Source organism: Atractosteus spatula, chromosome 1 (assembly GCF_055471065.1).
Source record: "Atractosteus spatula isolate fAtrSpa1 chromosome 1, fAtrSpa1.hap1, whole genome shotgun sequence".
In the NCBI taxonomy this organism is placed as follows: Eukaryota; Metazoa; Chordata; class Actinopteri; order Semionotiformes; family Lepisosteidae; genus Atractosteus; species Atractosteus spatula.
Window position 1 is genome coordinate 7,454,896 of NC_142706.1, and position 14,114 is coordinate 7,469,009.

At 36.5% G+C, this 14,114-nt stretch overlaps 1 protein-coding gene across 5 annotated transcripts in view; it reads left to right on the plus strand.

Annotated features, from left to right (window-relative positions):
• Positions 1-14,114, plus strand: part of kdm4c (lysine (K)-specific demethylase 4C) — a 211,723-nt gene that overhangs the window by 132,067 nt on the left and 65,542 nt on the right. For all 5 annotated transcript variants that reach the window (XM_088915176.1, XM_088915193.1, XM_088915202.1 and 2 more), the window contains 3 exons: positions 6,589-6,770; positions 8,678-8,894; positions 13,849-13,925. In XM_088915176.1, coding sequence (XP_088771302.1) covers positions 6,589-6,770; positions 8,678-8,894; positions 13,849-13,925 — 476 coding nt within the window. The remainder of the gene's footprint in view (positions 1-6,588; positions 6,771-8,677; positions 8,895-13,848; positions 13,926-14,114) is intronic.

Consider the following 14,114-nt stretch of genomic DNA (forward strand, 5'->3'; position numbering starts at 1 on the left):
TATTTTCATAAGAATAACGGGTCTGTTTATTGATCATATTTCTTCTCACTCAGGGACCAAGGTGGGCATGTGCCTTCAGAACTCCTATTGCCAGATATTGTCCAAATGAGACTGTATTATAGAATATTAATATCGACATTTTCATTTTTTACCAGATTTCTCTTTGGCTGGTTCTGGGCTTGTGAATTGATTCCTGAAGGAGATAAAGTGAAATTTACTAACTTTGATCATGAACGGTGAAAGCAAAGGAAAAAGAATCAATACAGTCTGTAAAAGGTTAGGGAGAACAAGCTTTCATAATTGAATGTGTAAAAAGAGCCGGCTTGTGCAGAGTGCCCTTAACAACACCATAATGGCCATTAATTTGTATGAAACAAGCACTGGAAAAGCAGAAAGAGCAGGAGAAACACCCATATTAGACAGGAAAAGCCATTTTCTCTTGAGTATTGAGTGCATTTTTTTCTTAAATCTTTTATTTATGTCCGTAGGGTGTTATGTTTTTATCTACTGTTTTTCTCCAGGTCACACATTGCTTCTTACTTGTTGTGTTTCTCATGTTTCTACACCAAATGGATCAGCTTCCAGTGTTATTCACACTGGAAGAAAAAAAATATAAAAGTAGTGTGCATTAAAATGTAATCCATTTGAAGGTCTTTGTTTGCTTCATTTTGTTTAAAGTTTTGGGAAACAGTAGTGTGAGGAGCTCTAACACAGATCAGCTCGTTTCAGCACACACATGCCTTCATCAGGATGGAACATAAAACATTTAGATATTATATAATGAAGGTAATTAACAGTTAATTATTTAAAAACAATTAGATGAGGAATCGAAATACTAGCTATTAGCTGTGTTATGTAATTATCGTGAATTACCGTTATCATTGTCATCAAATGAAATTGTGATGTGGACAACAAATACATGCAGTATATAGTCTGACTACAGTAATAAAAACACAATTTAATTCATTAATGAAATCTTTATGATTTAATCACCATTCAGCTTCATAAATACAGTAATAAAACCATTATGTGTTTTAATAGCATAATTCACACTCTGACTTCTGACCTTCTGCTCCTTGAGTCTCTGTTGTATGTACTATACTCAGCAAAAACTATATTACAGTTAATAAATTATGTGATTTCAAACCACTGACCTCTATGAGGATGGCAATATTAACCAAAATAAACTATCTTACCACAAAAATCCCAACTAACTTACAATGACCTTTAATCCAATCATGTAACTTTCAGGATCACTGTTAAATCACTCGGACTCAATTTAAGCTTCAAATTCTGGGATTGTCGAAAAAACAGTTTCGAAGGAGTGTATCTACAAAATCTGCAAATGTACAATCACTCTGTAACACATTCCATTTTTTTAAGATAAAATTCATAATCAGTGACCTAAATAAGTGCAGATTTTTTTTACTTAAGCTTTCTCTCCAAAGTTTAACAAATTATTCTTGTCTTTTAATCTCCACAAATGATTGTCCTGTTAATGTTGGTATTATCATAACCTCTTTCAACAATGCCATTAAATTGAAGTACATTTACCTTTGATTATTGGATCATTTGTGAAAGCTTCATGTAACTTCGTTTCAGCACTAGACTACATGAAACAAGATGGAGATATATTGAAGCATACGATGTTAAATAACTTAATTGCCTCTGGGGTTTTAGTTTTTCCATTTCTGTTTTTTTTTTAAATGATGCCTAGTGGTGTTATTCTTTAATTTATATCGTTAATGTCTTTTTATTCAGCCTCCAGTACCTTGTGCCCTATCTAATCTTTCCTACCATGTTCAGCTAACGCTTGAACACGGAAGACAGATTTGAAATCACACACAGGGGAGTTTTAAAATGAACTTCATGTCACACTAAATTTGTCTGTATTTACTCTGTTCGGAGACCATTATTTAAGCTTCTAAAGGTCAAAGCATCACAGAAAGAGTGGGAAGACACTGGACATTAATATGTCTGAGAAAATGATGGCTGAAAAATGCCAAAGTCTGCCTCCACTTCTGTTTATGTGAGTGACAGTCCAAATGACAGATCACAGTGTGTCTAGCAGCTTGGAGGAAAGTGGCCCTCGGGGTAAAAGATCTTGCAGGGTCAGGCTTGTGAAGGTATGAGGGAATAATGAGGCTATGAAGAGTCATTTTAATATTCTCTGTCTTGTTTATTTCTCTGCATAGTCACTTCTAGTGGACCTACAGTACAGCCTCTTTCTCATTTTTCCTTCAGGCAGTCTTATATTCTGTGGCCTCACATATACAAATTGGAAACAGGAGACAAATGTAAAGAAAAAAAAACAAATTTTGGGAGGAAGTACTATATTTACAGTATAAGGAACAGGCAAGGTTTGACACTACTAGGTGGTTTGCTGTGATACTGTGAATTTCAGTCATATAAACTGATCCTAGTTTCTATATCTTTACATTGGATTTAAGTGTCTGAACCGGCGTCATACAGTATTTTGATCCCAAGTTGTCTTGGAAGATACCAGCACTTTGACAGGACATGTTTTTCTGAATTAGAATGTTAACCAAGTGTTCACAGTTGCTTCAGGGCATGTGTCCAGTGATTGTTATGGCTATAAAACATTATTTCAGAATTCCTTCATTTGATCTTAGTTAATACGAAGGTCAGAGTGAAGGCAATTTTTACGTTTTGGCATCAGCCTAAAACCATCTGTGTTTGTGTGAATTTGTGACAAGACCCCAGTGTTGATAGATACACTACCTTAGTGGTGACAAAAATGTCAGTGAAAGTAGAATTAAGAATTTTTTTAACAGTTTGCTGTTGTACTGTACATGTGGACATATCTTTTAAGAGATTAGAAACTTGATCTTAGGATGGTTAGGTATCACTGACCACTGACTAGTATAATAGGAAGAAAACTAAACTCTTTGTATTTTTCAACCCTTTACAGAAATAAAAAAAAGCTTGAACATATACTGTATATGGCTTTACTGTATTTACTGTAGCTTCAGATTAATGCTTTCGCTGATATAGATTTATATTTATCTGATTTAAATAGAATTAGCTAGTCTGTGAAATGCCTCAGTTATGTCTAACTTTTTTAAATATAGCTCCTTTAACCAAAAGGGTGTACAGTAAAGTATGGCTTGTTAAATCAAAAGCGTTGTTTTGTTGCATACTGTATATTTATAATTCCCATTTTTTGTTCTTATTAATGAACTATTTAATACAGACATAAGAACCTCTGAAAAACTACAAATGAAAGGAAGCTGTGGGGTCTCTCTGGCTCATTTGATTGGTAGTTACTATTTGATTCGAGGGTCTGATTTGGACTTGAAAAAGTTATTTTTTGGGTATCAGATTCAGCAATGTGGTTGTGTAGCCTGTCACACTTACGTAACCCTTCTTGTCACCTGGGACGCCTCATTTTTCTGATGAACTGAAGACACGCAGCACACTCAGAGATGTGAGCTGTCAGGATGAGTGCTTGTTTTCACACTGTGAAAGAGAAGAAAACAATTGTTGAAATAAAGTGCTAGTCAAGGGATAGGGATGACCTTTATCTGACACTGTTCCAATGTGGTCATTGCCTGGGGCTGTAAGAATAGTACACTGCAAGAGACCTCTCTCACCAAATTTGGGTTCACCTTATGCCTGGGCCAGTTCTGGAGATTCCTCACTGTGATCTCTTTCCACTTCATATACAGTAGAGGCTTTTACAGACAGGCACTTTGCAAATCCCTCAAACTGCATTTACTCTCCTGCTTAATATTCCAATACTGAGCCCCATTTCTGACTTCAGTACATTTGGACTACCAAAGGGATTTCGACTACCTACTTTTTGATACTTTTTTTTTGTAATGTTATTTTTGTGTGCTACACTTGCTTTACCAGGCTCCACTACCTCATAACAATGAAATAAGAAGAATAAAAAAGATAACGCAAAGCCATTTTGTAGTGGATGATTAATTATATCTGCATTGTGAAACCCTGAAGCAATATGTTTAGAATTCATTTTATTAATGCATATGCAGCTAGATTTGTTGTACTTGGTTAATAAAATAACCTTTGGGTTGACCTGGTTTTAGCAATTCCAGCAAACATCAATTTCCTGTTGATTTTGGATGTGTTATAAGGTTCATGCCTCTACAGTATACTGTGTTCTGTTGAGAGAGATGAAGCAAACTAAAGAAAACTTTTTTTCCTTAGTTGTGTCTCAGAGATGCACAGTGCCGTAGCTCTAGTGTTGTGTTATAATCTCCTCCTAATTAAAAAGATGGGACGAAAATGAAAAAGATACATCATAGTTACTCTGTAAAAAGTGACACATATGATGTTTGTGTGTTTTATAGTTCAATATCCATATTATTATAACTATGTAAATGGGCTGGTTGTTTCTAAACTGGTTATTTGTTGTAGCTCATAATACCTCCCAAAGCTAAGATAATGCTCAAGTACCTGAAAAAAATAACAGATGCACTAGTACTGTTCAGAGTGGAGGCCAGCCAGCTAAAACACATCAGTGTAATATAACCTAAAGAATCAGAAAAAAATGTTGAGATTGGCAAAAGAAAATCGTACTCTCAGAGTGTCTATTGCTGTATACATCTGCTCAATTTGAAAGCAGGAACTGGCATCCTTCCATTGAGCAAATGGCCTATTACATTTGCTTTAGAGACTTCCAGTTGAACTGAATAAGCAGAATTTGTCTACAGTATGTCAGAAAGGTGTAGTCTCTTTGTTTTTCACTCTTCTTGTTTCATTTCTCCCAATCCTTGCTACGTCTTCTGGTGCGATGCTATAGTATGTGTACTTCAGCATCCTGGATTTTACTGTACAAGTATTTCAAATTCACCTTGTACCAGAAACATTACTAGAAAATACAAGTTGTTGGTGTTTTTTCAAAAGTACATTTTTTATCATCTGAAGTTCTTATTGGTGTAGATGAAAAGCATTCGCATAACATTCGTGTGGTTGCAGTAGGTAACACTGGAACAGCAAATCCATCAGGATCAGTTATTAGCTATTGTACCTGACCAAGCTTTGCTCTAACAGCTGCAGGAAATGCTTCATTTTCTGCGATAGTTCTGTATGATTCTATTTCAAGTGTAAAGGGGAATACCGACTGATTCAATTTCAAGGCTAAGGGTGAATTCTGTCTGATTCTATTTCAAAGCTAAGGGAACTAACAAGAACACAAAGTGTTTTTATGGAATGGTCCATTTTTGGCACAGTGGTATTACTTCATAATACAGGTGTACTTGTGACGGCGGTCACAACGTTTCTGTAAGCACCTGATTTGTTAAAAAGGTAGACTACTTGGCAATTTCATGCAAACTACAGTTTATTCTGTTGAGTTTACACAAAAAAACACAAAGAAGTGTGTTTTAAACACTTTCTACTGTATGCTGCATGTGTTTCACTGTTGTCGAAAGTTGCTTTTAAAACGCCTTTTATTACAGTTGCAAGCTGCTATTTTAAGGATTTCCTTTTTTAAATGAATAAGTTGTGGTAGTTTTATATACTGATTATTATTATTACGTAGAAATGTACTCATTTAAATTTAGTGTTTGCTCACATCCTAACCGAACTCTAGAGGGTGTTAAAAACTGGAGCAATGAAGATGTTAATGATAGTGTGATATTTCTTGAAGCAGGTGGGCCATATCATGTGCTACATCTGTTTTCCATCTGTCCCCACCTCCCTAGGTCATAGTTCAGGCTTGTGTGGGCTGGATTAGGTATTTAGCTTTATTTCAAATCCACATCTGCATCTGTAGGATGCTGAAAGCATTGCACTACTGGTGCTGTTTATTCTTTGATTGCTTAATGTCTGATCACTATAATAAATGGTTGGTTAAAGCATTAACTTCAGCAAGCTTTTGCAGTGACAGGTGTTTTGTTAGGGCTACGTTTGTTCAAGACAAGTGGTACTGGGACCTCCCTCCAGGACAGGGGATTTTTGTCATGTGTAACTCATGTCTCTTATGTTCTGTGTTCAACAAACAACAACAGAAGCATGTTTCAGAAGTGAGTATTTTGACATTTAGAAACAGGAGTTTGGGTGTCCTACAGTATGTTACAACACTCTTGTTTCTAGATAACCTCCTTTGTGTCTTATTATGAAAAACAATAATGAAACAATTTATTATATTCTGACTGCCTGTATGTCAAAAACGAACAGCTGATAAAAGTGATTTGATTGCAAAACAAACAGTTTGGTATAGCATGGTGGCATTCTGTCAATATTTTCTGGGGAGGTAATTGAGGAATTCATTACTGTGGTCTTCAAAATGATGAGATTCTAATCATACATTTTTTTTTCAAAATTATTAATTCAATCCCTCTTTGGGCCTCACCTGCATGTCAGGAGATGCATATTTTAAAACTGTAACAAAAAGTGTAAAATAAATTCAGGTTAACCGTAGCACCTTCGATTGTCTGATTTCTTTAAATACATCATGAAATATACAGTATATAGTTGTTTTTTTGTGTTCAGAAAAAATATCCCACAATGATGCATGAAAGGCTGCAGCCTTTCAGATTGTCTCATTTTTTATGTTGCTTTCGGAAGTGTGGATGAACACATCACCTTTTCTTTTCTCAGAATTACCAGACGTTTCACTCACAGAAGAAGAAGTGCAGGAAGTGGAACCGTGGGCCAAACCTCTCATTCATCTCTGGCAAAATAAGAAACCAAATTTTCTTGCAGAGAAGGAGTACAATGCCACTGCTGCCAAAACTGAGCCATACTGTGCAATCTGCTCTCTCTTTATGCCTTATTACCAGGTAAACCAAACAGTACTCCCGCAGGTAACACCTCAACATCGTATTTAATCAAGATTGACATTCCTGCTCTGCATACTTTGTGTGCACAATTCAAACATTGCAAAATGAACAATGAGTTTGAATCTCTGTTTTTAATCCCCATGTATTGTATTGGTATTGAGTATTGTCAGTCTTCACTACTGGACAGCATTGCACAATGATAAATAACTCTGATGTGGCCATTTGTCGTAGTGATTTTAAACACGCACCATTTCTAGACAGTATACTTTTAAAAATGATCGCATTTACTCATTGATTTTATAAACATACTGTAAGTGAGAAAAAATACAGGGAGTAGAAAATATGGAATCTCCAGGGAAAATGAGCAACACCAAGAATATTGAGAGCAAGGGCGTCTGCACAGGTGTGGCTCATGTTAGGGGTTATGTGTATAAATGCTGGGCAGGCCTGCATATCATTATGGTTGCAAGAGGGGATATAAAAAGAAGGGGTGATTGTTGGGGCACATTTGGCAGGAGCTTCAGTAACCAAGACAACGCTTGTTTAACAAACAATGGTGTATAAGGTGATGTCAGCAAGGAACTCCAAGGGAAATATTTAAGCAGCAAAGGGCAACAGTGCATTGTCCTGGATTGTGATGTCTGTGTATTATTTCTAAATACAAGGAAAATAAAGAGCAACTGCATATTTCAACCAGGGGTACATGATGCCTGTTTCACCAAAAACTGTTGGTCGAGAACTTCACAGACAGGAATACCATAGCTGGGTTAGAGTGCTTATCAACCTCGGCAATGCACTATGAGTCCAGTGATGCAAAGAACACAAGCAATGCTCTACTGAGCAGTGTAGAAATGAGATAGGGACAGATAAAGCATCCATCACTCAACGTCCTATTAAGTGACTTGGTGTTTCCAAGTTTTGTTCACTACTTGTGTATCATAGAAGAAAGTGTAAAGGATGCATATTTAATCAACCTGTTTATAAGCTCTGTTCACCTGAATAAATAAACATGCGTATGCGATTCTTGAATAATAAAAGTGTTCTTGTCATACACATTTTCCCTTATATGTCCTGTGTGAATTGTGCTCTTTGCCAAGAGCTTAGGCAGTGTTGTGCCATTTACCATGTCACCTTATATTGTGTAAAATATACACATTCTATACGTATGGATTCAAATACACACACATGCAGATTCAAATATTGCAATTGACATTATTGTTAATAGTAAATTACAGCAATATTTTCCTTTGTTCAGTGATGTTACAAAAGAAGGTACTCTGTCATGTGACCATTTATATTTTATATTTAGAACAATATGCAAAACCAATAAATAGGTGAGCTCTTCCAACAAAGCTGTTCCAACAGAGAAAACTTGACCATGGAAGAGACTTTCAGGGTGAAAATCAAGCTGCAGTATGAAAGCCTTATTAAAGAATGTTCTCAAAACCTAGCTATTGTTATGTGAGAAGGTTCCCTTTTTTGTGCAAAGAAAAATTTAAAAAATATTTTGCTTTAGCAAAACATTTAAGACTTCTATAGAGTAACAGAAATGTAGTTAGGTTTCCAAACCCTTAAATATTAAATTAATTACTAAAAATCTTTAGTTTATTAGTAGTTAGGGTTTATGTATACTTTATGTATATTGCCTCTCAGGACTTGTAGCATGGTGTTGTATACATGTGAATACATACAGTATATGCAGTCCTCTCACTAATTGACAATAGCAGCATTTCAACAGTGTGACTTAACCAGCAGGGTCATTTGTATTAAAATACCCCAGAATACTGGATCAGCTCAACCCTAGTCTGTCTTTATAAAGTCTGTTATGGTGTATTCCCAAATCCTATCATCAACAGTAAAATGGGAATTTCAGCAAAGGTCTAACAAAAAATGTGTTCTGTTCTCAGCCGGAAGACAAGCCTGAAGAAAGCAGAGTTTTTACAGAATCAATTTCTGAGACAAAGGAAGTAGCAAAGGGACTGAAGAGCAAGCCCTTAATTCCAGAGATCTGCTTTGCGTACAGAGAGGAGAACAGTGAATCCTGCCCTCCCAGTGCTCTGTTAGAGGACGATGGGTCCAGTCCCCTGATCTCTTGTAGGACATGCAGCGTGCAGGTGCATGCCAGTAAGTATGCTCTTTGCCCTTTATGCAGATCCCTGAGCACCGTCATACCTGTATTGTGTGGAATGTCGTACAAATCTCCCCTTCCTGCGTCAGGCCCTTCCTTATGCCCAAGGTCACGGTGCCAGATCAGAGTTGTGTTGTGTTGTACCGGCTCTCTTGCGCAATCCACGTTTATCTGCAACTGTGTTTTCCCTACGGCAAGACTTTTCATTTCGAGTTGCCAACGTGCTGTACAGTATAAACCAGCATATGACAGGAGAACAGCTCCTTGGCTGCTTTCTGTAGGATCTAATGCATATTTTGTACCTAGAGACTGATTTAGTATTCATGTAGGTTTACCAAATATGAGTATCTTTTTCCTCAAATGGTGTTTTTCGCCCCAGTACACATTTTTTTTCACTGTATTGACATTCCCCTTTTCACGTCTGGCTTTGCCAGCTGTATAACTGCTTATAAACGTGGCAGAGTGTCTGATAAATGAAGACTCAGTTTATTCTGCCTGCTGTTTTGGACAGTCCTAAGACTTATGAATGAGGACAGCTGACACTTGACCACTCACCTGGCTGCAGAACAAGAACAGACCACAATAACAAAATGACTCAGTCTGTAAATGGCTACTGTTTTGTAGCGTTTGTTCACTTAATGTGTCAATGCATTTTAAACAGCATTTTGTGTTTTATTCCATCTGTGTATCATACAGTATCTGGGATTTTAAGTTTAAGCTTAACCAATTCATATTCTTAAATGAACAGTTACCTCAGGAAACTCTTTCAGATTAAGTGTGTTTTAATCGAAGGATTGAGAAACCTATCAATTTCTGCACTTCCTTATATTCTTGAATCATGGGTTCTACATTTGTAAGTCAATATATGTATGTGTGTTGGCTCTGGAAGGTACTCCAGTGGCTGTTGATATGATATGACAGATCTCTCGGTGTTAATATAGGTGCAAAGCATGTGTGCCCAACCAAAGGCCGAATTAGAGTCTGGTCAATCTAAGTGGACCTAGAAAGATCTAAGGAACTTTATTTTGAACCTCTGGTTATCAGGGTGAATGTAGTTAGATAGACAGGTTAAGTAATCCAAAAAACCTAAAAATCCTGCAGGTCCAGTTTTGTACTGTGATGAGCTGTATGGATAGGTAGTAAGGAGGAAACACACACGAATGTGTTGCTGGGTTAATGCTGTGTATTTGAGTGTCCATCACACAAAATGCCAGCAATGTTCCAGGCTATACAAAAAACCACACATACATATAGAATAAACTGCAAAAAGTTTGACAAACAGAAATAAAGACAGAAAAGACCCTGTTTGTTGCATTCAGGGGTCATGTGTGGGGGTGTTCTGGACTAGCAAAATGAACCAGAACATACCAACATAAATAGCAACATAAAACGGCACGTTTTTGCTATAGATATTTATTTCCTGCTCCACTCCCAGAGATTTCAAAAAGGTGAACACATTTCAGTATTTTCTAGAAATATGTGAGCATTCATTGCTCACTCTGCTTGTATGCTTTAAAGACATGAAAGCAGAGTTGTACTCCAAGAGGTTACCAATCTGAAATAAGCCTTTTTTTTATTTGCAACATTTTTTTGAAACATTTTTTTTTCATCCTAAAACGCTAGAAAACGTGGTACAGCACCATATAATCACGTCACCGCTGTTATACAAAGAACCTTTCCAGCTTGGCGGGATTTCTGTTTTCCTCCATGAAGATCATTAAATGTGTAAGCAACTGAAGCACGGATTGTTGTCCTGGTAAAACGAAGGGAATGGAAGAAGGTCAGCGAGTATGAGAAGCAAAAACCACACATGATTCAGCGATTGGCTGGGGAAGGTTCATTGTGTGTTTTGAGCTGAAGTCATTTAGTGGTTGCGTGTCTTTTTCCATAAACCACTGCTCCCCATGGTGAATCTTCTGCATAAACTACACACTTCCGTAGCTTATTTGATTGCCAATACCACACTTCTACTGCTTTCCCAGTATTTCTTTGGACCAGTTTGTGTGTTGCTTTCAGTTGATTTGGAGTTAGTGTGACTTCATGGAAACCTAAAATTCGTGACCTTCCTTTTATAACGTAAATATTGTCTGATTTTCCTAATACCAGCACTACAGGGGCCTCATTTGGTTGGTTTTATAATGAACAACAGAACTTGTTTACAAAAGGGAAACATTGAAATGTGACAGGCTTCTGGTGGAACTATTGCACTCTCACATTTTATCCTTTGGGTTGTGGGTTTGATCCTGCAGCCAAGACTCAAATTAAACACATTTGTCTCACAGATATATTTATAAAATGTATTTTGCAGAATGGTTTATGGAGATGAATCATCACAATACATTGCAAATGCTTCTATTGATTTGAAGAAGTAATCATAATATACTTGTGTTTCTTTTCATGTCTAGTCTGCTTTCTGTGGATTCAGAAAATAAATCTAAAGAGCTTGAATTGTCCAACACCCAGCTAAGAAGTTCCAAGCATTGTTGAGGCTAACAGTGGGTGTAACCAGTTGAGATAGTCTACTGATATCGATCAACTGGGGGCTGTCTGTTTATTTTGCAGCTGAAGATTTTTGAAGATTAAGTTATTTCTCATTAGACTTCACTGAAATTGGAGGAAGTTAAACAGAAGATTTTGACATTTTAATTAATTTTCCATTTCAACTTTAATCTATACACAATCTTGTCATCACCAACTGCAAATAACTGCCTAACATTTAAACTTCAGCATAATATAGGTCGGTTTCACACTAGAGGTGGTGCTGTATGTATAGTGTGGTGTTTTTCTGAATTTCTCCAGAATTGTTTTGAAATGCAGAAAAAAGATGATTGATGCTTCATTGGTACTTCAGTAAGAGGTAGATTATTGATGTATTATGTGGTCGAATGCATTACTATCCTTGAGCAACTCTTAACAGTGACTTCTCTGACATACTGTATTCTATGCTATTTCAACTTTTCCATCTTTATTTCAATGTCCATCTGATGAAATTATGTTAAGCATTTCTTCACTTGTTTAAAACTAACGTCTCACGAACTGATCACTGCAATTTTCCATCATCACCCTTCCTGCCCCTGCTCTGTCAGAGTCTGTTCTGTGGTGCCTGACGTCAGCAGATAGTTATTTATTTCAGTCACGTTCTTGCACTTGTTTGGAATGACTGCGGTGCTACAGGAATTGGTTATTATACAAATTGCTCGGACAGTAAGCTGCTAACCATTTTCTCCAGGTGTAGTCCTTTATTAGTAATAAGTATCTGGCTCCATGTTTAAATTTAATGACTTCATTGTCAGAAACCATGAAATCACTGTTTACTGCCCATACCTCTTCTGCTAAAATTAATTTCAATTTTCTCTCAGCTCATCATATTCAATCCTGGATTCCTGCGAGGTTCTGTGAGGTGTCAATTCAGAATGACTTCAGCAACTGGGTGTCATATTCCGAGGGTCACATGCATTAATACTATGTTATTTCCAACCTCATACTTTTTAATAAATTGATACAAGTCCAATAACATTAGAAATATTAGATTAATTACACAAGTACTGTAGTTTCTTACTTGCTATCAGTTGTGTAAGATCCTGGATTATAAAAAATATATAGCAAACTTTAAAATGATATCTTTATTGATAACCTACAAAACAGAACATTATGGAGTAGCTGTCATTATACTATACTTTATTTTTTTTGCCACAACATATACGATAACTTCATTTTAAAATTAAATGGGAAAGTTATTTTGTTGTGTTTTTTGTGGATTGTGGAATCCCAGTCACAGTTGGCTAGTGACACAACCCTGGCTCGAACCTGTGACCACTGAGCTCAGTCTGTGCTTGGATAACCACCTTTCTCAGTGGAGCCCCTTAATATCTGGGGATTTACTGTATAATCTTCTTTCATTAGCCAACATAAAGGTTTCTTGTGAGGTTGACAACATACAGCACAGTCAACTAACACCAGCTCCCCACTGTCCCATTAAAGTACAAAGGCAGTGTTTAATACAACAACACCTGCAATGTAGAGCTGCATCACCATTTCCAGTTGGCCTGGACTGTGAGGAATCCTTGGCCTCATGCAGTGTTCACCAGCTCTTGTACAGACTATTAGATAATGTTGGTCTGGGGAAGGAAGAGTGCTATTTAAATGTTTAAAACATTAAAAATTGTATATATATAAATAAAAAATACCCTGGATTGAAGAATATCAAATATTTATTTGCATCATTCTTGGGTATTTTGCTCTAGTTTTCATATTTCGTGGTTATGTGAATATAAGTGCAAAAGATATCAAACGCAGTGTACAGTTTTCTCTGTGCTACTGAGAACAAGACCAGTTTCCGCATGGCTTTTAAATAGTTGATATCCATAATCTATGCCATTATGATTCATTTCTTCTATGAAGAAGTTCACAAGTGAAAATACTGCCCCTTATCACTGAGCTCTTGTATTTATTTCTGTCGTTTTGGGGAGTGAAATTATTTACATTATAAGATTATCTGTTTATTGCATTCTGCAAAGGCTGTATAAGCTACAATGGAAAAAACAAACAAGCAGGAGACAAAAAACTCAGGTTGCCCTCTTTTCCTCCCAGCGCACAGTCATAAAAGCTACTGTATGTCACGTTTCCTGTTCTTTATCTGCTTGGACAATGAGGAATAAGTGAAGGTTAATTTCATGTTATTGTCCCTCAGTATATACGGTACATGCCCAATTAAGTCTGCCTAAAGCATTCTCTTAATTCACAGCTTTTATGTTTTTATTCATTTGTAAAGTGGCATATGTGTGAACTTGGAAAAATCAAATACTGTAGCTTCAAGTGAGCTTTCAAATCTCCATACGTATGTTGGTGCAGATTCTCTGTCAGGATGAGCTGACAGACAGACAAAAAGCATTTTCTCCGTGAGTGTAAAGGATTATGTTGCTAATTGTTTATTTATTCTGTTGTTTGTAGGCTGTTATGGTGTCCGTGCCCAGGATGTACACGGTAACTGGTCTTGTGATCGCTGTGCAATTGGAGACATGACAGCTGTAAGTCGTACTTTGATTCAGGTGGTATTTGTTTGTATGAGGATAATTTGCATAAATTATCCTCAATGTAACATTTATTTGATAAATTAAGTACTTTATTTGTCAGCTGTTTAACAAATAACTGTAACCTTCCCTTGATGATCTGAATACACACGTTTCAAGAAGCTTAAATGTCAAGCCTGACTGCTA